We start from the raw sequence: 23,314 nt of genomic DNA on the forward strand, positions 1-23,314 counted from the left end.
CCCAGTGCCTTCGAAAGATTCTTTGAATTTTTACTGAATATATGTCTTCCTTGTCTGCTTTACATTTTTAATAGACTGAGGTTTTGTGCTACAGCAATCCTTGAGATCTGAATTTGATCATGATCACTTATCCACATGAAACTCAATACAGTGGAAAACAAAAAAAAAAAAAAAACACTGAAAGACTTCCATCTAGAAATAATTTTTTTTAATAAAAAGATATTACAATATAGTTTAACAATTTAATATCAAAACAAATCCTAAAAAACACAACAAATTTATAAATATACAGATATTGATCTTTATCTGTCACAGAATTGCTTTGAAAGAAGACATCTTTAATTATGGAACTTGCATCCAATCACAACTGTAATGTCTAAAACAATAAAAATACAACAGTAAATTCAAATTAATTGTTTAAATTTTAATAAATAGTTGGACGGAAAAAAAATATATAGAATCAAACTACCTAGTTTATAAAACAAGAGGCCCAAGGGCCTTAACGGTCACCTGAGTATAATACAACAATTTAGAAGTTAAATACACTGTTAGATGAAGCTTTTTTGCCCGAAAGCAAGACAAGTAGGAAGATCAGGATCAACAAAATAATTAGTCTAGTACTCAGTATCAACTCATAAATTAAAGGACTTATTGCATGATTTTTCAAAAATCGTAATTTTATGAAAAATATTATCTACAACCTTGTTTATTAAAATACTGAATACAATAAACGCTGTTGAAAGCATATTTTAAGAGATATTGGGAGTTGAAATTCAAATACGGCAATATGCATATTTCAGTCGGATTTCAGCGAAATACTGCTCTGACGTCATAGGCGACAATTCAGTGATAGAGATATGAGAATATATACACACTATTTGTGGAGTTATCAACGACAAATGCAGCTTAATTACGAAAAATGCTGAAAAAATAAATTCTTAATGTGCTTTTCAATCACTGTAGAAACATTAACTAGTTCTAAGGTATAAAGTTTATGAGATATTTTCGTTTTTTATTCCATACATTTAGAATCTGTAGCTCTGATTACAGCAATATTTCGTAGTCGGGAAATTATTTTCAAGATCGCCATCCGTTAAAATACATATGAAGACTTGCATAAATTAATATTATGTTAACAACGAAGAACAACAAAATTATGTTATGTTAAATTTGTGAATCAAATATGTAAATACGTGTGATAAGATGACAAATCAAATCGTATTTTGATGGCGAGTTTCTTCGTCTTCGCCGTTCTCCCTCGCTGCTATTTTTACAATGTTAACAGATTTTTCAGATTTTTTCTTGCTGGCAATTCTAACATATAAGGTTGGATATTCAATTTCATTTTGATAAAATAAGCGATTTGATCGTCCACAACGCAGAAAATTCAGGTTGTATCGCGTATATTTTCGTAAGATTAACGTGAAGAGCTGATCAGCCATTGTCGCCTTTGACGTCACAGGGTCACGTGACGGCTATCTAATTAACTTAGATCTTTAAATCAGGGGTTTTCATTTGAGTCAATAATTGATTAATTACCGCAGTTTATCTGCAGTAAAAACACAAAATTTATAAACTGTGGTCATAATGAATGTTTTACGCTTTTAATTTCAAATAATTTAGAAACATGCGATAAGTCCTTTAAGTTCTAATCTGTGCCCCACTTAACACTATCACCAGGCAGCCTGTTAACAAACTATTAGTGCTTCTGTACTATTTTTAAACCCATATTAAGACTTCTAGCATTGACCTCTATTATGGTCTTTGAAGAACTTTTAATAAGGTAAGTTATTTTTGTCTCATTTTTATTAATCTATTACTTACAAGTCTACCTGATTATTAAAACTAAGAAAATACTTTTTGAATTATATGATAAACGTTCTTGCATAATTATCTTATTCTATTTACCTTTCAAATACATTATTTACAGTGATTAATTATCAAAGGTGAACGGAAAAGGGAAATAACTTCTCTCAGTAGAATACAAATTAATAGAGCCCTGCCCAGGACTAGAATGCTTAGACAAATGGTCCAGATGTTCAAAAATCTGGTAGAAATAAGCTTACTTATATCATTTAAACTTTTACTCAGTTTTCTTCCGATATGCCCAGAAGTAGAGAAGAATTTCACAGGTACAATGCATTTTCACTACAGATTCAACAAAGCCTTACCCAACACCAGAACCCAAGACCAAGGGTCAACAAATTTACAAATTTGGAAGAGTTACCCTCATCACCATAACTATGGACTTCGAAGAATTAACACTTTTCCACTATATTATCAAAAGCCCCCCCCCCCCTCGTTATGCCAGAACCCCTGACCCTAGGACCACAAGATTTAAAAATTCTGTTTGAAGCTCCCATTTTCATCATAGCTAAGCAATTTATTTATCAGCTCAACACTAAGGAGCAGACAGGATTAATTAATGATTAATTAATAGAATTAATGCTTTTTCACTATATAATCAATAGAGCCCCCTCCCCCTTCCTCAAGAACCCCAAAAACTGAGGCCATATATTTAAAAATTTTGGAAGAAGCATCCTTGCCTATCATAATCATGCACTTAGTTTGTTTAAATAATCTCCAGTAGCAGAGAAGAAGATTTTCAAAGAATCAATGCATTTTCACTATATAATCAATAGAGCCCCACCCTAACACCAGAACCCCTGACCCTGGGGCCATGAAATTCACAATTTTTGAAAAGGCATCCTTATGCATCATAACCATGTACTTTGTTTGTTTAAATAATACCCAGGAGCAGAGAAGAAGATGTTCAAAGAATTAATGCATTTTCACTATATAATCAATAGAGCCCCGCCCTAACATCAGAACCCCTGACCCAGGGGCGATGGCTTTCACAGTTCTGGAAGAGGCCCACCTCCTCATCATAACTATGTACTTAGTTTATCACCTTAATGCCCAGGAGCAGAGGAGAAGATTTTCAAAGAATAAATGCATTTTCACTATATAGTCAATAGAGCCCCGCCCTAACACCAGAACCCCTGACCCTGGGGCCATGAAATTCATAATTTTGGAAGAGATACTCTTGCTCATCATAACTATGTACTTAGTTACTTTATTAAATATCCAGGAGCAGAGAAGAAGATTTTCAAAGAATTAATGCATTTTCACTATATAATCAATAGAGCCCCGCCCTAACACCAGAACCCCTGACCCTGGGGCCATGAAATTCACAAATTTGGAAGAGGCTCTCTTGCTCATCATAACTATGTACTTAGTTACTTTATTTAATACCCAGGAGCAGAGAAGAAGATTTTCAAAGAATTTATGCTTTTTCACTATATAATCTATAGAGCCCCGGCCACCCTAACACCAGAACCCCTGACCCTGGGGCCATGAATTTCACAATTTTGGAAGAGGCTCTCTTGGTCATCATAACTATGTACTTAGTTACTTTATTCAATACCCAGGAGCACAGAAGAAGATTTTCAAAGAATTAATGCATTTTCATTATATAATCAATAGAGCCCTGCCCTAACACCAGAACCTCTGACCCTGGGGCCACGAATTTCACATTTTTGGAAGAGGCACTCTTGCTCTTCATAACTATGTACTTAGTTACTTTATTAAATACCCAGGAGCAGAGAAGAAGATTTTCAAAGAAATAATGCACTTTCACTATATGATGTATATAGCCCCACCCTGGGGCCAGAACCCCTGTCCCTGGGGCCATGATTTTCACAATTTTGGAAGACCCACTCTTGCTCATCATAACTATGTACTTAGTTACTTTTTTTAATACCCAGGAGCACAGAAGAAGATTTTCAAAGAATTAATGCATTTTCACTATATAATCAATAGAGCCCCGCCCTAACACCAGAACCCCTGACCCTGGGGCCATGAATTTCACAATTTTGGAAGAGGCACTCTTGCTCTTCATAACTATGTACTTAGTTACTTTATTTAATACCCAGGAGCAGAGAAGAAGATTTTCAAAGAAATAATGCACTTTCACTATATGATCTATATAGCCCCATCCTGGGGCCAGAACCCCTGACCCTGGGGACATGAATTTCAGAATTTCTGAAGAGGACTTCTTGCTCATCATAACTATGTACTTAGTTACTTTATTTAATACCCAGGAGCAGAGAAGAAGATTTTCAAAGAATTTATGCTTTTTCACTATATAATCTATAGAGCCCCGCCCTAACACCAGAACCCCTGACCCCGGGGCCATGAATTTCACAATTTTGGAAGAGGCACTCTTGCTCTTCATAACTATGTACTAAGTTACTTTATTTAATACCCAGGAGCAGAGAAGAAGATTTTCAAAGAAATAATGCACTTTCACTATATGATGTATATAGCCCCACCCTGGGGCCAGAACCCCTGACCCTGGGGCCATGAATTTCACAATTTTGGTAGAGGGCTCAATGCTTGTTACAATGATGCAAACAGTTTGACTGCTTGATGTCCTGGAGTAAAGAAGAAGATTTTTTAAGATTGCATTATTTTTGGTGGTTTTAGCCCCACCCCTCAGGCCCCGGGGGGGGGGGGGAGGGGGGGGGGCAGGGACCATGAAATTCACAATTTTTGTTCCCCTTCACCCATAGATGCTATATGCCAAATTTGGTTGAAATTGGTTAAGCGGTTTCAGAGAAGAAGCTAAAAATGTTCAAATGTTAACACACGACGCACGACGGACGCCGACGGACGAGAACGGATAGCAATAGGTCACCTGAGTGACTCAGGTGACCTAAAAAGGTATCATTTCTAGATTGTTATTGTAAAACCCAGTACCTGTGGAATATTATTTTCTATTTACATATTGTATTACAGTAAAACAGGGTGTTTAGCTACAGCTGACTAGGTTGTACACTAATGGTGGTCTACACCGACGTCCTCGCTCCAAACTCTGAGTATTCTCTATTTATGGTTATAATTAATAGTTTAAATTTGTCATCCGTTAGTAATTAGCTAACTCTTTAAAGTGGATAAAAGTACATCTATGTAACTAAAACATTTTGTATCTAGAGCAGCTTTTGCATTTATCATTTAATTATTGATGTGTAATTAGCACTATAAATTAAATATTATATTACAGTAATAATGTACAACATTGAGCAATTGGATCAGATAAATTAAAAAAAAAAAAATCAAATATAATTTACAACAACTAATATCTACAGTTTTGAAATATTAAAATTTCCAAGTTTTGAGGACATTTTTTTTAAGTTGTTCAAAATTTGATTCTAATATACACAGACATGCACCTTTTCAATATACATATTTTTATGTTTAGTGCACTGACATAAAGTCATGGTGTTTTGAAAGATCTCATGTAACATATAACTGTTAAATAAATATCAAATGAGCACCATTGATTAATTAAAAACAATGATATATATACCAATTAAGGAATGTTTGAAAAATATACATTGTACATACAAAGAAATCATTTTAAACAAGATAAAACAAAATATCACAAACAGATGTTTTTTTGAGTGACAATATTGTGAGTGAATGGTAGAACATTTAACGTTAAACATATCTAAATCTTAATTACCGTAAATGTAAAATAACAAATAATAAAAAAAAGTTACAAAAATATGAAATATATAGAAAAGTATCAAAACAGGAAGTGCAATACTCAATAAAAATGGTATTTTTTTTGTAGAGTACTTCTTTTACTTTAATTGTCATATAACATATATATTTTACTTTGTTGTATGACATGTAGGTCTACAGCAGATGTAAATTTTGCTGTAAAAAAATAAAATTTTTAAAAATGATGGAAAAGCAGAGTGCAGTGTATGGATAGATATATAGTCAAATCTCATTATCTTGAACTCGATGGGACTGAGAAATAACCTCAAGATATCAAAGGATTCCAGATATCAAGGGTAAAATACTTAAAGAATAAGTGGTTGGGACTTCCAAATCACTTTGACTTATCCATGGTATTTGAGATATCAGTGTTCAAGATACCGAAGTTCAACTGTATACAGCCACTTTCATTTCAAATTTAACAAATTACTCCAATGAGCTCATTTTATATTATGATGCAATAGAAAAACATGTAAAGTGAGACAATATATCCTATCATCTGAATAAACAATTGAAAAAATTGTATTTTAAAATGAATCAGACATGAACATTTATAAATGCTCAATATGTAAAACTGTGGAAGATATATGTAACAGAACAGTAATGAAATGAAAAAAATAAATTATACAATGCGTAAAAATCCTTATTAGAAACTACATGTAGATTGAATTTATCATTCATGAAAAATTGGACAGTTGAAAGTCCAGAATTTCTTTGCTGCATTTTCTTCATTTATACATCTATATCTGACCTAAATTTGGACAGAAAAAATTTATTACACATTTTCACTGAAAAAGTACAAATCAGTTTTTGAATGACCTTGGTCATTCATCAAATTCATTGAGCTGTGATGGAATTAACAGGTCATTTTATTTCACTTTTTAAAATACCTTATTGCACATTAGATGACTTTACCTGTCCCTAATGACCACTCTTGCTGAGCTGCCAACAGGTATGTTCTCATTGTAATCCCCGGGATCTCTATGTCCAGATTCCACATATTCTCTATCTCCTGATATGTCCTCCACTAAAACAGAAACAGGTCAACATCAGACTTATGCATTACTTAAGAAATGTAACAGGAAAAAACTAAAATTTGAACATCAAATGATTTCCAATGAGCATTTAAAAAAAAACTTGAACCCATGTCCAGGATCTCCAGTAAACTGGGCACTTGAACAAAATTTAACCTTAACCTAGGACCTCCAGTAAATTGAGCACCATAACAAAAACTTGAAACGATCTCCAGTAAACTGAAACACATAACAAAACCATGAACTTAGAATCTCGAGAAAACTGAACACTGAAACACATTGAACCCAGGATCTCCAATAAAATGGGACATAATAAAATCTCCAGTATACTGACAAATATAAAAAAAAACCTTGAACCCAAGATCTCAAGAAAACTGAGCCCATAAACACAACCTTGAACCCAGGATCTCCAGTAAACTGAGCAACTTACTACAACCTTGAAACTAAACATCAAAACCTTGAACCCAGGATCTCTAGTAAATTATACAGGTGCTCTTAGGTGAGCTATTCAAGCTAACGGAATCCCTGTAAATCAAGCTGAAGCTCCATTTTTTTTCGCTGGTAAAAAAGTAAACTCTTTCCATGAATTTCAGTGTCACTGACTGGTGTGTAATAAATCAATTACCTGAATTTCTCCTGGTTCTCTTCTTCTTTCTTTTCTTCAATTTCTTCACAGGGGTGGTCACAATATATTCCCTTGATCTGAATAAAATATAAAATGAATATAAACAAGAACTGTTTGAAGTCTTAAGAATCAGACAATTTAAACTTTGCAGATTTAAATACTCACTCATAATCCCTGTCATATGCCCTGTTGTCAGAGCCTCCATCCTGGTATTCATAATACGTGACCTCCCGTGGTCTCTCTATGATGATGTCTGTAGCTGTAGTAGCAGAGGGGGGAGACCTGATACACAAGTAAATAAATTATAATGAAGCATGTTGTAAAGAATATCCTTCTTGTGCTTAAATGAAAGCAAAGCAGTTATATAAAACCTGATAATGCCACAGACAGCCAAAAAATAATGTGTATGTGAAATACGGTGCTCTTAGACTCAAAGCAGACCAAGGGAAAATGCCTTATGTGCGGCTGGGTACTAATATATGTCTATATAGCTACATGCCCAAACAAGATTACAAATCACAGACTCTCATATGAATTAAAAAAAAAACTAACATGTTTATATGCAGTAAAACTTGGTTATAAAGAATTTGCTTATAAGGAAATCTCAGTTATAAGGAATCCCACAGAAGACTTTTCATTACTGGTATATTATTTATACAGATATAAAGTATCTCTGTTATGAAGAAAGCAAGGTTTAAGGTCCTAGTGAATTCCTTGTAAACCAGTTTAACTGCATCTATCTTGATATTGAATTGATCCAGACATGTCTGTGTGATCTAGACTGAACTGTAAGTGACACCTGTATGATCTATACTGACCTGTACATGACACCTGTATTATCTAGACTGACCTGTGACATGTCTGTGTGATCTAGACTGACCTGTAAGTGACACATCAGTGTGATCTAGACTGACCTGTAAGTGACATGTCTGTATGATCTAGATTAAATTGTAAGTTACACATCTGTATGATCTAGTCTGACCTGAAAGTGACATCTGTGTGATCTAGACTGACCTGTAGGTGACATATCTGTGTGATCTAGACTGAACTGTAAGTAGTACCTCTGTGTGATCTAGACTGACCTGTAGGTGACATATCTGTGTGATCTAGACTGACCTGTAAGTAGTACCTCTGTGTGATCTAGACTGACCTGTAAGTAGTACCTCTGTGTGATCTAGACTGACCTGTAAGTAGTACCTCTGTGTGATCTAGACTGACCTGTAAGTTACACATCTATGTAATCTAGACTAAACTGTAAGTTACACATCTGTATGATCTAGTCTGACCTGTAAGTGACACCTGTGTGATCTAGTAAGTGACATGTCTGGGTGATCTAGATTGACCTGTAAGTGACACATCAGTGTGATCTAGACTGGCCTGTAAGTGACACGTCTGTGTGATCTAGACTTACCTATAAGTGACACGTCTGTGTGGTTCTTGTTTTGGTACATCTCCCCAGTCCTGATCTGCATACACAACATCTCTATGATTTTCTTCCTCTAGTGATCTATCATGTTATAAGGTCAAAATACACATAAAAGTATACAGAAATCAGTCATGTATTTACTACCATGAATCATCCTCGCAAGCCAGGGGTCCTGCGTCAACACACTGCCGTTAGACCCCTGGCATATTTCATTCAATAATCGTGGGCTTGCTTCTCTCATTGAGAAGCACCAATCAAATTAAAGCTTTCATAAATAGTTAGATAAGGATTCAGTTGACACCTCAAATGCACGTGTTACAAGTTGTTTATCATAGAATGGCTTAATGTGATTGGTTGAGAGATAAGAAAAACAATCAAGATTTGTAATTTTTCCAAAAGACGTCGCTACAGTCACCCCACAAACATTGAATGAAATATGCCAACGTGTTGACTCAGGACCCCTGGCTTGCGAGGATGACCATGAATATACAGTTAATATTTTTTATCTGACTTACCTTTGCAAATTGTCAAGAGCCTCTTCCATTTTATACCTTTTCTGCAAAACATGAAGCAAAATGTAAAGAAGCAAGCATTTGCATACTGTGAGAAACAATACAAGAAAAAAAATACCTGGAAATATCTCTTCAAAATCTCTAGGATTTGAGCATAGGGTATTATCTTACAGTATTTGGGTTAATACTGGAATTTTTTTAATCTGTTTAGGGGTCAATACACTGACAGCATTTGCATGTACTCCTATGCAAGAAAAAAATATTCTATGTACCACAAAACCCATTTTAATCAAATTCAATTTTTTAAAATGTTTCCATATAACTATGCCCTAATGCCTCATAAGTATGAAAGTATAACCACATTTGCAACATTTTTTTCATAGATGAACCTACTGAAGAGCAAAAATGTTCATTTCTGTATAAACTTTCTAATAGAAGAGGTCATGACATGATGTAGGTCACAGCTTGACTCAGTGTACAGATTACAGTTCAACTTTATATTTCAATTTTTGCCTCAAATGTAAAAATAAGTAATCAATAACGATGTTAAAAAGTTCACTGGCAAATGGACTTAGATGGCAATCGAATCTACCGAGAAGCCCTTTGAGATTCACAGGACTTGAACAAATATTCCTAAACAAGTTCATTTCCCTGTGAACTTTTTAACATTGTTATTCATTTCTGAAATGTATTACATTCTTGAAAAGAAGTTTCAATATGCTTCAAAAAAAATGTGCGGCAATACAGGTACATGGAATTCAACTCCAGCAAAATCATTACAAAGTGATTCAGCAACACATTTATTAACTTCTGTAATGTGAGTATGTGTGATAGAAATATCACTGTACATGTGTGATTAATGACATTTGTTTATGTGCATGCAGGTTTCTCTGGAAAAGTTGTGGGTTCCAGAACTTTCCAAAAGTATGTATCCAAAAATAAATTATATATACATGTATCGGTGCAAAGTAATGGTGATAGTTGTCTGGGAAATGTAGCTCATTACTCGTGCATAACTTGGTTCTAGAAAAGATTAAGTATAAGCTGTGAATGATACCTTACATTAGAAACAATTTATTGGAATCTTTGGCCCAGGTGAGCTAATGAAAGTGAAGGGAAAGACACAGACTGACATCTCTTGTCATGGCATAAAATGAAATGTTTAAGCTTAGAAAGTTAGACATTACATGTCACATGCGTAAATCTTTTCATAAACTGCAGTGAAGGTGGAATTTTGTAAAATATGAACTGCATAATTGAACATGCATCATCAATTTGTTTCATATAACATCAACTTTTTGCCATAGTTACCATTTTCATTTTCCCAAGAAAGCATTAAAGCAGGCAAAATGGCAATATTATAGCTCTACTGTTTAGTAGAAATATTTCTACTAAGATTTATATGCTTAATTATGATTTTCAAATATCAAATGGAATAGCACATTTAGAAGAGCTCAGTATTTTAGCAAATGCATGACTAAAACTGAAAAACTTAACATTTAAAAGAATCTCACTAGATAACATCTGATATAATGAATATCATATCAAAAAGCACATTGAGAGAAATTAAATCCCCTTTCTTCCATTAAAGCTTTCATCAGCAAGCCTTGTGTTTTAATTAACAGTTAGATTGAGAAACCTGAGTCTGAGAAAATGGAACTTGTACATATATCATTACTGGTGATCACTTTGTATATTCATTCAATGCACACAATATATCATTTGTAATTAATTATTATATTCACTTATTCTACTGAACAGAGGAATAAAAAAAAAATTCAAAAAAAAAAAAAATATCAAATAAAAAAAATAAGAATTCAATGTATACAGGGAACATTAATTCAGGAAATGAATTAAAGCTCCTGTACTTCCTGATGAATGAAAACTCATAATTATAACAATTAGTAATCATGCAAGGATACATCTCTATTCAATTTTTTTTTTAATTTAATTTTCTATACTAATATTAAATAAGAATTAGACATGGAAAAAAAAAATAAAAAGAATAAAAAAAAAAAAGAATAAAAAATTGAGAGAGAATGGAAACAGTATTCTCCAGAAATATTTTCCTGCAATAATGTGTGTGTTGGCAATGTAACTTTGACAGGCTTAGAGAGAGATGCATTTTACCTTAAAAACCAATGTAAAATATTTAAAGTTTATAACATCAATACACAAATAAATGATTCCACGTGTCAGGTTTTAAATCTATTGAAAATTATTGGTTTCCTGATAAATCATCTTGTAAGCACTTTAAATAAATTTACACATTGTTAGACGTGATGATTTTTAGGTGAAACAATGAAATACATGTACAGTATATCAAAATTACGATAGCCGACAGCGGCCACCACTTTCCGATTAACAGATTAAGGATATTGTCATTTTGTATAGCGCTTTGTCAATTTTCATTGACAGATTACAACTAAACCGCTAATGCTATATGTACATGTACAATTTTTACACTGACAATTTCCACCGGAGAAAATCATTAAAATTCCTTCAAGTGATATGAAATGTAGATACAATGTACATAAAACGGGTTACTCGAAAGTGGTAAGCTTAAGGTTCTAGCAGAATTGCAAAATCGGGATAATTCTAGATTAGTATTGTCTTCCAGATATGCTTTCTTGTCAGATTGTATTAATTAATTTTGGTGTACGTGCTGGTCACATCATAGGTTAGATCCAGGATGAAATTTTTTGGGTGTATTAGAAATTCGATTTTTGTATATAATCAGACGTGTCTTTGATGTATGAAGTTTGATTTTTAACAATGCGCACAAGATAAGTCATCATAGTAGTAACCTACATTTTCCTTTGTCGTGCCACATTGAAAAATAATTGGCCGACCAGGTGGAAATCTTGGGGCAGCGTTGGCCTTTCAAACGTGTTTCAAGTACTGATTATTAATTTTATATACATTGTATTTAGGGGAGCAAATATAGTCCCCATTAAGGCTGTCATTTTATTCTTGCTTAAAAAGTGTATATTTCCGTGTCTTGAGTTCGATCTGTTTTTTGATACATTCCAAAAACTTTAGAAAGGATGCTGTCATGTAGAGCTACTTATGATTTTGTTTTTCTACTTCTCGAGCAGTCTCAAGCACTCTTAGATAGTATATTGATGTTTATCCATTACAACAAACATGTACTTTTATCCGCCTTTTTAATTACAATCCCAAGAATATTTTTTTAATGATACAACAAGAAAGAAAGTTTCAAAATGACAATTTTAGTCTAGCATCTAGGGTTAACAGGGTTACGATATCTCATACAGGCAAATTAAGAGTGAAAATCATCAAAATGCCTCTTATCTCTTTCAAGTCACCTGTTTTATGTATCTCAATTTCATATCACACGGAAGAATTTTAATGTTTTTCGCTGGTGGAAATTGTCGGTGTAAAAATTGTACATGTACATATAGCATTAGCGGCTTAGTTGTAATTTGGCAACGAAAATTGACAAAGCGCTGTACAAAATGACAATATCCTTAATCGGAAAGTGGCGGCCGCTGTCAGCCATCGTACAAAATTTCTCCTTGGTCAAAATTAAGAAAAAGATCTTGAGGGTGCCATATGTGTTTTGTAGACTGCACAGAATTGAGCAGGGAAAATGGAATTTGAGTAAAAGTTTTTAAAAAGTATTACATTTATATACCCAATTATTTTCAACTTAAATATCAACACATGCATGTACATGTATTGCATGTATAATCTTATATATGCAGAAGTTTTATTGAAAAAAAAAAATCCCCCCATGCATGACATGCATTTTGTAGCACCAGTACACTATAGGCTGGTGATGATATTAGTCTGCAAATCTATGCTTGCATGTTTATCTCTCAGGCTGCCAAAATTACCATAAAATTGTATTATGTGCAAACACACAAAAAATAAATTTTTGCTTTGGCTAGGCACAATAATTTTCATGGAAACCCACAGTCATAAAGGCCAGGAATATGTCTGGTCGTGGTTTTACAATAAAGATTTAACACCAGGCTGTGCTGATTAGAAGAGCTGACATTAGTCACATGACCACAAGGATATATTCAAGACATACAGAAAATTTGTGGAGGAGTAAAGCAAGATATGAATTTGAAATAAAATAATATTAACATCTCTACTCTGTAGGTGCATTTTCTGAAATATAAATGAGAAACAGCTTTCAGGCACCTTTTCATATGAATGAAATATAATTTTTTTTTTAACTTGCCAACATATTTTTTTTTCAAAATAAGAAAATATGTGACATAATATGTGGGTTACCAGAAGAAAGCCTTTAAGCATCAAAATGCAGAGAGGTTTTATTTCTTACTTCAAATTGATAAGTTTAGCTGCCAGAGTTGAACAGCTGGAGGTCATTACCTTTCTCTTCTTTAATTCGATGTCTGCTGGAGTATCAGGTACAATATACGCAAATACAAACATGATAACCAAAGCGATGTGCTGGAAAAAAATTGTTACCCGGCCATTATATATCACATACAAGATCATTTAATTGTGAAGAAGACCTAAAAGAAAGGTTTTTTCCCCTTTTTTAACATCATATATTTCAATTTTGATGGTCAATGAAATGCTTCATTACTATTTCTTTTTCCATTTCCATCAAAAAGTTAACATATACAAGAGAAAATTATTGACTTTTTTAATATTGGGGAGTATAGACAAATCAAACTTTTTTCCTTTAAAAATGCCACAAATTTATTTTGCATGTGTTTCTTTTTCCTTCTTTACCTCAAACCCAATAACAATCCAGAGTTGTCCTGTCGTGGAGAAGGAATTCCCCCAAGTAGAAGTGAATGCCACAAGGAAACCATTAGAGACCACACCACAAAAGTTCATAAAACTCAGGATTGTGTACCAAGTACCTGCAACGTAAAAAATGTACCAGTAATGTGAGAGTGATGACATTTGAGTTGTCCTATGCTCTACTGATGTAACTTTGTTCATACTGACCATACTATTAAGACTTAAAACAAGCAAATTTGCAAATACATGAAAATTATATACATCCTTGCCTAACCATTGAGTTCAACAACATTTTTTATTTGGTTTTAATTCGATTTGAGCAATAAATTTTCAATGAATGTAGAATTTTTCCATTAGTTAAATAGCTAGTCATAAAATAAGTCAAAAAGCAAAACCTTCAATAGTAAGTGGCAAGGTCAAGATCAGATATGAGCAACTGGCACCATGATTGAAAGAGATTGCCCTTAATTCTCATGATGTACCTAGCTATGTCTACTTACTGAGGGCAAAATAGACATAATACAAACTAGAGATATGTCCATTTTAAATTTTATTCATAAACAGAACTGAATGAATTGCTCTTACAAATATGTATCCCAGTACATGTATATGAAGTTTGATTAACAATATTCAAAAGTGAAATTCAAGTTCATGGGAAGGTCAAAGTCATGAGTAAGGTCAAGGTCTAAACTGTGCTAAATGCAAAACAATTAATAGAAGGTCAAGGACATATGGAAAGTCAAGGCCAGAAAACTTTGATACAGTTGATTAGCTCTTATTAATTTGTATCTTTGTATTTAAGTTTGATGAAAATATCTTGAACATTTCTTTGATACTAAGATAAATGCAAACCAGGAAACGTTGGGTCAAGGTCATGGGAAGTGACAAGGTCAGAAAATTATAACATAGTTAAATAGCTCTTATAAATTTGTGTCTTTGTAAACACCCTCCTCAGTTTCTTTGGAACTAATATTATGCAAAATGAGGAATAATGGGATCAAGTTCATAAAGAAGTTAAGGGTCAGAAAATTATGACACATTTAATAGTTCCCACCAATATGTATCAGTGTGAGTTTTGATGAAAAGCATTATGAACAATTTCTTCTAAACTGTGCTAAATGCAGAATAATTAATAGTGAGATCAAAGTCAATGGGCAAGTTAAGGTAAAAAAATCTGACACAGCTGAATAGCTCTCATCAATTTCTATCGTTGCACGAACTGAGAAAAATATAATGAACTACTTCTTTGAAACCAAGTTAAATGCAAAATGAGGAAAAGTGGGGTCAAGGTCACTGAAAAGGTCAGGGTCAAAAAATTATGACACAGTTAAAAATAACCAAAAGAATGGGACTCTATACACAAACACTATACACCTACCCATATTCATGGCATCATAAAAAAAATAACCAAAAGAACGGAACTCTATACACAAACACTATACGCCTGCCCATATTCATGGCATCATAAAAAAATAATAAAAAAGGGACTCTGTACACAAGTTTTGTAATACCTAGCAACATTTTTTGTTTGCTTTCTCATGCCTCAGAAAGAAAAACCAAAATTCAGCAAGAAGAAAATAACATTTTCCATACCTATGTCTTGAGCCATGTAGGCTATGGGTCGTTTATAAATCCACAGTAATCTCCATGCATCTATCCTGATGTCTAAAGCTCCGGTAATGAGGGCCATCAAAGGAGCCAATGGGAAAGAGGCAGCAAATAACTGAAATTGTCAACCTAATGTTTTCAATATATCTAGGAGCATGCTATGTCACATGTAACTGAAGAAAAATTAAACTATGTTATCATAAAATAAGACATGTTTGTGAACTAACCATAGCCTTTGACATTTTGGTAAAAGATTGAATATGATTCTCTTATACTGACATTCATTAGGCAAACTATGAAGACTTCATTTCGGAGAGTTTGAAATTGATAGCCATGGTTTAAGTTTAGGGAAAATTGACAAACTGATTAAAATATTCCATCCTCCATGCTCAGGGTGTACAAATATACAAGCATTGTCACTTATTCACTTGTTTTCTGTAAATCTTAATGGGACACAAAATCAGTGTTTCATAATTTTTTTATCTAAATTTACCATAAGGAAGCCAAATATGATGATTTTTTCTGTGTATTCCCCCAGCGTAAAGTCCCCCAGATTCTCCTTTTTAACATGTTTCTCTAGGAATGTCTCCTCTCGCTTGCTTTTCTGTGGCTCCTCCCCACCAAAGCATCGGCAGCACCAGGAGGGTCTCTTTCTCCACCACTTCTTTAGAGCACTGATAAAAGACGGGATTCACATAAAAAAAAAAAAACATTTCTGGTAAGCCATATCTACGCTAATTTAGAGCTGACATTCATCAGTGTACAAGCACATGTAAAAGATGAGTTCTGATCACATGGACAACTGAATTATTAGAAAGAATGCCATTTGCACACAACTTAGGGAGCAATTTTGTTATAATATTTTGATAAAGGCGTATGATTCATATGCATCTGTACATAACTTAAGACTGGTGATCATTAATTGAAGTCTTAAGGTCTAATGGCATCTGTACATATATAAGCATACAAATTGTTTTTTTTGGATCATATATATTGAAGAATGAAGACTTACGGTAGAATGGCATCTGTGCATAACTTGGGCAGTGGTTTTGTAACCATTAATGTAAGGACTTGGAAGGATAACTGAGACATACAGGTCCCCTCACACTGGTCCTGGAACTGTGGTCCAAGTCCCACAAGTCCATCAGCATCAAAGCGCTGCAGAATATTATAGATACTCAGCAAATGTATGGAAATTCAAAACTTGTAAGAAAGTCATTAGGATGCATCATTGTTACTAAAAATACTGATTAGGGCATGAAAAAATGCTTCTGCAATGAATTAATTTAAACTTACCCCTCTGAAGAAAGCAATGTAAAAGCAGGAGGAATAGTTATTTACAAATTGGAAGGCAAACAGTTTCATGATTAAGGAATCATCATATTTTGTCTGTGTTCTGTGGTTTTCTGAAGAAAAAAAATTGATAAAATATTTGCATAATATACAGTTTAAATACATTAGGTCAATTAATGTTCAAAGACTTGTGGGAGAAACTTGTTTTCAAACAAAAACATTAAACTGTACTCTCCTCTAGCCTTAGTAAAGCAACAATTATAATATCATTTTATCATGTTATTTAACATTAATAAAATCTAATAGTAGATTTATGAAGCCTCCCAGAGCAGTTTAAATTTTCATGCAAATTCATTCCAAAACTTTATCAGAATTCTGATCAAATTTTTAGTGTTATTATTTCCTCTCTCCATATAAACTTTGTTTGATTTTTTAGTTTCTTTGTTTATTTTTGCAAGGAATTAGTAATCGATCTGAAAACTATGCACTTAGAAGAATTCATACAAGATATCTTCATGACATCCTAAAATATTTGCCATTACCTCTCATCCTCAAATACAATTATGTAAATGAATTATATTGCCTTACCCCAGTCTGTTAACTTCACAGCCAAAAAGTCATAAAACTAAAAAAAATAAAAAAATTAGTAGCTAGTAAGTATTCTTCAAAGGATAAATCTTTCTACTTGGCATATTGGAAGACAACATTTTGGATACTGGTACTTGGAAGCATCTATTACCTGCTTAATTAAAATTCTAAACTTATACTAACCTTTCCAAGTACAAAAATAGAAAGTGCATTGAGTAAGGAGGAGACAACTGTGGTACTCAATAGACATTCCTCAGCACTGACACCCGGACAATAGTCCACAGTAACAAGTACACGATAAATGATGACACCCATCACACTTGCCATGACAACCAACACCATAAACAACAATGTGACACCTGAGGTAATGTACTTCATAAACTGGTATTTCACTGGATATTTTAGGATCTTAAAACCATCCACAGGGTTCTAAAAAAATGTCAAATTATGAAGTAAACAATTACTGGTAGACTTCAAACACAGAATAAAATTCTATGAAATTAAATTTCTAAACTGCTGAAAGAATTTTCTCTAAGGAATTTTTCCTACTGTCTCTGTTGTGGTTCCATAAAATTCAGGTCGATCAGGCTCATTAACTTCATATTCTGTAACATCCCACAAAAATGCCAATCTCTTCTCCTTTCGCTTCCAAAATTCCAAAAATATAGTGCCTAAAAATAATATATCATTTTTTACCAGGACATATATAATATAGTAATAATGATTGATTGATTGATTGATATTGTTTAACGCTGAGTCGGCAATATTTCAGCCATATATCGGAGGTTAATATAGTAATAAAAGTAAAGTATAAAGTTAATGAGTGAGTAAAATTTAAAAGCTTTGAAACAGTTTTATTCATGGAACCTAGCTGTAGCTTACCCCAAATACAGATGACCATGGCAAAATATGGAGTGACCTCATTATCAAATGACTGCTTGATGGTATCCAGTAATCTGAGACAGAAGTAAGGTAAACATTGATCGACAAAATCTTGCAAGTAAAACAAAGAATCACAACAATCACACGGACAGATGACGAAGACCAACTGACCCCAAAAACATGTCCTCTTACCCAGTAACATTGCCATTGGGATTGGTGTTTTCATATTGCAGTCTTCTGTTGATGCTGAAACATATCAAGAGAATCTTTTTGCCCTTGTTTACCAATAGATATTTCCATTTTTTTTTCTTGGTATGAAATATTTTAAGCTTCCTGATTGAAACACAATATATCTGCAATATTTAGGTATGCATAAACAATATACATTCACCTATTATAATAAAAATAGATTTTATACTAAGTATATATTTCAGTATGTTTTTTTTTCCACCTTTTGACTAGTCCATAGATAAAAATGGCAAGTCCAAACAACATTGGGAGCCAAAGGGAGGTAATCAAGTGTCCACACCATGCAAAGTACAAGGCAATCTTCTCCCCAAAATAGTTCCTAATCCTCCATAAAGGTTGAAACTGAAAAGTAGTGCTGACATTAACTCAAGGAAAAGCATACAGTATTGCTGACTCAAAAAAAAGTTTGTTTATTAATATCAACCTCTTAGAGAACAAAATATTTCCAAATCAAAATTAAATCATCTGCATTATTTAAAAAATATGAAAACTTTCTGACTATTTGTAACTTCAATTCCTTTGAACATCATGCATGTAGCCTACAGGGATGTGTAAACAGGACATGACAGACCTACCTTGAACAGTTTTGTCCAGGACCTATTAAGCAGAGCGCGAGGATCATCTGCTAATTTCTCCGCTTCTTGGGGGTCTGGATCCCCCTCATCAGCTGAATCCTCATCGTTATTTTTCCCGACTTCTGATGCTTCATGAAGCACTACTGACTCCTTGTAAACTTTCTTCATTATCAAAAATGGAAGATCTATAAAAAGACAATCACAAAATATGAAAAACATATATCATATCTACATCTCTTATTCAGGATCAAAATCAGTCTGCTATTCAAATATAGAGGAATTTTGTCTAGGTTTTTTTAATTTGTTCAGATGGTAACTTATGGTACACTTGATTCTTACTGATTTTCTGAAGTTCCTGATCAGTGTTATCAGCATCACTTAACTCCCTCAGGGTTTTAGCTCTACCACAAGAACAGCAATTGTCTGAAAACGGAGTCAAGTACTACATAATACATGGACGATCTAAACAATTTCCTTGTTCATAAAATCAGCATGCTTGATTATACTCAATATTTTACAGAGTCAAAGAAGGTCCCTTGTGAGTGACATGCTCAGTAATATATTTTCAAAGACCAAAAAAAGAAATGTGTTCAGTATATCTTCAATTTTTGCTTTCCTTTAATTTTTTCCCCTTTATTTTTTATCAAATACCAGAGGAAAGACTTCTTAATTTTTGTAATTTTGGAACATTCCTCACCTTGACTGTCTTCCAGGGAATCGAAAACATGGTAGTCTTTCAAGTCCTTTGAAATGTCCAAATTAATAAGAATTTTGTGGACCTGTAAAAAGTGATTTAAAAAAAAAAAATTGGTATAATTATAATTACTCTAGCACAAAAATGCAGATCTTAAAGTTTCATGACTGATACATTCACAAAAAGAATTCTTACGAGGAATGAGCGTGTGGCAGGACGGAAGAATTTGGTTGGGTTGTTATAATTTTTATACATAGTGATTCTGTCCATGTCAAAAAGGCCTGTGTAGTCATCCTCTGGAAAAAGAAGAAGAAGAATATTCAAAGAAAATATAGAAACTTAAGGCAATATTAGTGATACCATAATGTCAGATGAAGAGTCCTCGTTAATGCTCCGTATGCCAAAGGTGTTACAGGCATTCAGAGATGGAAGTTAATTATAGAAACATTTGGAACAGGTTGAGTTAAAATTTTTAAAAAGTAAACCGGTTATCAGAAGCAATATTTATCACAGAAAAACAACAATTATTATTAGGCTATAGAAATAAACTGGAAAAGGATTAAAGAGTAGTTAAAACGGGTGTATATAACAAACCTGTTTCATCATCAAAGAAGTACTCGTTGATAAAATTTTCCAACCACGTACAACAGCCTTTGACTTCAGGGTTCTCATCTGGAGGCTAGAAATATACAAATTTATATTCTAGTTGTGTTTAAATTTTAAAATATTATTCACAATGTGAAAAAACCCTGATTTTTCAAACTACTGGTTTTTGCCTGCTACCCATACAACAATACTTAAGAAGAAATAAGAGAGATGAATATTTAAATTTTTACATATTAAACAAATGTCCAACATGTAATAAGGATTGTCATTTTGTACATTATTTATTTGAGAGCAAAGCACAAAAAACATCACATGTGACAGTGTCATTGGGAAAAGGAGGTTTAGATATATACCTTTTTTTCTTTTCTTAGCAAAATATCTAATGAATTTAGAAACTCTCACATAAAAAGATAAAATAATGTTTGCTAAAATTTTACTCCTTGCTTTCTAAGAATATGTCAGCTATATTTTAATAAACAATTATCTAGATAAGTCCTTGGTATCCTTTGAAATAAAATAAATTCATTTGATGATCTAATGAGTCAATCATTAATGTGTCGACTCATTTTAATGACACGCATATATACATGAACTAGATATACAAGCATTTGCAGACTATCAGAGGTCATGAATGATAGCCATGTTAGAATTTTGATTGCTATAAATTTTTATTAGCCATTTGTGCCCAAGTTGGTGACATGACATGCAGCCATTCTGGTGAAAACCTAAAAGTGTCAGGCAGACAGCAAACCAAGACACAAAAAATTGACCAGTACGTGATTTTCACATAAATTTTCAAAGCTATACTCAGTACCTTTGGGTTTATCATTTGGGACAACTTATACTGTAATTAAACGGTTAAGTATTTGATTCAGGTGAGCTACATACAAAAATTCATTTCTTGCATCCATTGCAGAAATTTGTTTCTCTACGTATACATGTATGCATGAAACCCTGCTAGAAAATGATCTACATAAATCATAGACTTCCATTGATATTACTGTACTTTGTTAATATTCCCAACAGAAAAAAAATTTTAAAGGCCTTTTAATAACACCAATAAATTTCTCCAACTAAGTACACAGACTAAGTAATGGTAAATATTTAATTTATTTGTCATTTAAATTATACCACGGATGTATACATGATGATGTACGTCGCTTGGTAATTTAAATTTCAAGGGTAAATTGAGATACAGAAAAGTCCCAATTCAATTTCAAAAATTTAGAAATTGACCTTTCAGAGACCAGTTTTCTTGTTCATGTGTATTTCTAGTAATTTTAATAAACTTCAATCATGGGTAACGCTCTCTGTATGTACGAATCTGAGATAATATCCCCATGAATGTATTAGTTCACTATCCTAAATGTTTTTTAATATGTATATGACGTATCTTTTATAAATTTGATTTAGCTTTTTAAAATCTACTCCAAGGAATTCTGTAAAATTTGGATTTTTTTTTAAAATGAAATCAACTGAAATTTGACTAGATAGATGAACAATCAATTTGTCTCGTTTTATTGACTTTTTTCAATGATCGTCTTTTATATTCATTTTTAAATACTATTTACTAAAACCCTTTAAAGCATGAAAAATTGTCTTCCATTCATATTTTCCGACTCTCCAAAATAAGTAACTTATACATAATTAAAAGTGTGGGAAGAAACAAAACAGACAGACATTTAATTCCTCGAAGACCATCACGGAAAAGCAAATCAACATCAAAACATAACAAAATGAAACAGTTTGTGACCAATAATTAGATCTTAATTATCTCAAGCACTGTGAAGACTTACCACAAATTAAATGCTATAATTTTTGCAAGACCTAAAATATAATATCTGAAAAATGTTTTGTTAAATGCTGAAATTTTACAATAAAATTTGATTTGAAAATGTACCCTTTGTAAAGTGTCAACATATACTGTACACAGGGAAATTTTCGCCCCCATTTTATTTTCACCTCTTTCGCCCTTCTCACAGGTGGGCAAATTTAAAACGGGGTGAATTCAAAGAAGATAGTATAATTTCTTAAACAGAACTGCAATTGGGCGAATTTAAAATGGGGCAAAATTGTTTTCAAGTGTGAAAGGGCGAAAATAAGATGGGGCAAAAATAACCCTGTATACAGTACTTGTATGGTGAACAGTAAACTAGGATTGGATGATACATGTTTTACATATATCAACCACTTACTTTTGATACTTCACAGCAAACTGAGCTATTTTAATATATTTACATGTACATGTAATATGATGTAAAATTTTATATTTTAATAAAGATATCATGTATTTACCTCATTCAGTGGCATTTCTAGATTAACAAACTGAGCAATTTCGCAGAGACTCTTGAATGGACAATGCAAAAGTTTGTAATCCAGTTTCCCAATGGTTTCTTTTTTGATAACAAACCGATATCTCCTTCGGAGTTTGTCCTCAAAACACTTGCGAATCTGTCTGGAAGCCTCATCACTAATATCATCTCTGTCATGGATCAGGACCATGTCTATTCGCTGTTTTTCTGGCTGATAATCTGGCCTCATTTGTGCCTCCTTCATGGCTTGATCAAATAATCGAAAATCTGGCTCAACATCATAATCCTGTTTTTCTTTCATGCTTTTCTTAGTCTTTTTGCTGAATGGCTTTTTGACAGATTTTAAAATTTTGCTCTTCTTTATCTTTTCCATGTTTTTTCTTCAGAATATTATGTTGAACAGATGACTCTGCAGACTTCAACTGCTAAAACATAAAAAATTATTATCAATTTGAATTTTTATAAAATAATGAAGAAGACAACACTGGAACTGTTTAGCTTAATTATTATATACAAACTAATAAATCAAACCACTGGTTTTTTTTTGTAAGTTTTTTTTTAAAATGTAATTGTTTTAGTCTTTTTTTTTTTTA

The 23,314-nt window shown here is 32.9% G+C and overlaps 1 protein-coding gene across 1 annotated transcript; it reads right to left on the minus strand.

Moving 5' to 3' along the window:
• Positions 1–6,152: 6,152 nt before the first annotated feature.
• On the minus strand, positions 6,153–23,137 carry LOC133196287 (anoctamin-7-like). The gene is made up of 24 exons (XM_061332202.1): positions 22,705–23,137; positions 20,398–20,482; positions 19,999–20,099; positions 19,807–19,888; positions 19,449–19,532; positions 19,110–19,294; positions 18,737–18,876; positions 18,478–18,531; positions 18,286–18,359; positions 17,953–18,074; positions 17,587–17,832; positions 17,404–17,440; positions 16,819–16,928; positions 16,535–16,680; positions 16,016–16,196; positions 15,508–15,637; positions 13,900–14,033; positions 13,531–13,611; positions 9,169–9,209; positions 8,639–8,734; positions 7,393–7,509; positions 7,228–7,304; positions 6,484–6,595; positions 6,153–6,319 (listed from the first exon to the last, which is right to left on the minus strand). Exons 1-24 carry the CDS (start codon positions 23,092–23,094, stop codon positions 6,301–6,303), a joined length of 2,844 nt encoding a protein of 947 aa, XP_061188186.1. The 5' UTR covers positions 23,095–23,137; the 3' UTR covers positions 6,153–6,300.
• Positions 23,138–23,314: the final 177 nt, after the last annotated feature.

Source organism: Saccostrea echinata, unplaced genomic scaffold, assembly GCF_033153115.1.
Source record: "Saccostrea echinata isolate AGI-Se365-2 ecotype Australia unplaced genomic scaffold, CSIRO_AGI_Sech_v1 ptg000030l, whole genome shotgun sequence".
In the NCBI taxonomy this organism is placed as follows: Eukaryota; Metazoa; Mollusca; class Bivalvia; order Ostreida; family Ostreidae; genus Saccostrea; species Saccostrea echinata.

What these genes read in the sequence shown, in the direction of transcription:
- LOC133196287 (XM_061332202.1), bottom strand. Translation starts at nt 23,094, where the DNA reads ATGGAAAAGATAAAGAAGAGCAAAATTTTAAAATCTGTCAAAAAGCCA. An exon ending in CTGCCACACGCTCATTCCTC is followed by an intron (nt 19,889 to 19,998) that starts GTAAGAATTCTT and finishes CACTTTTTACAG; the next exon opens with GTCCACAAAATTCTTATTAA. An exon ending in TCATATTTGGCTTCCTTATG is followed by an intron (nt 15,638 to 16,015) that starts GTAAATTTAGAT and finishes TGACAATTTCAG; the next exon opens with TTATTTGCTGCCTCTTTCCC.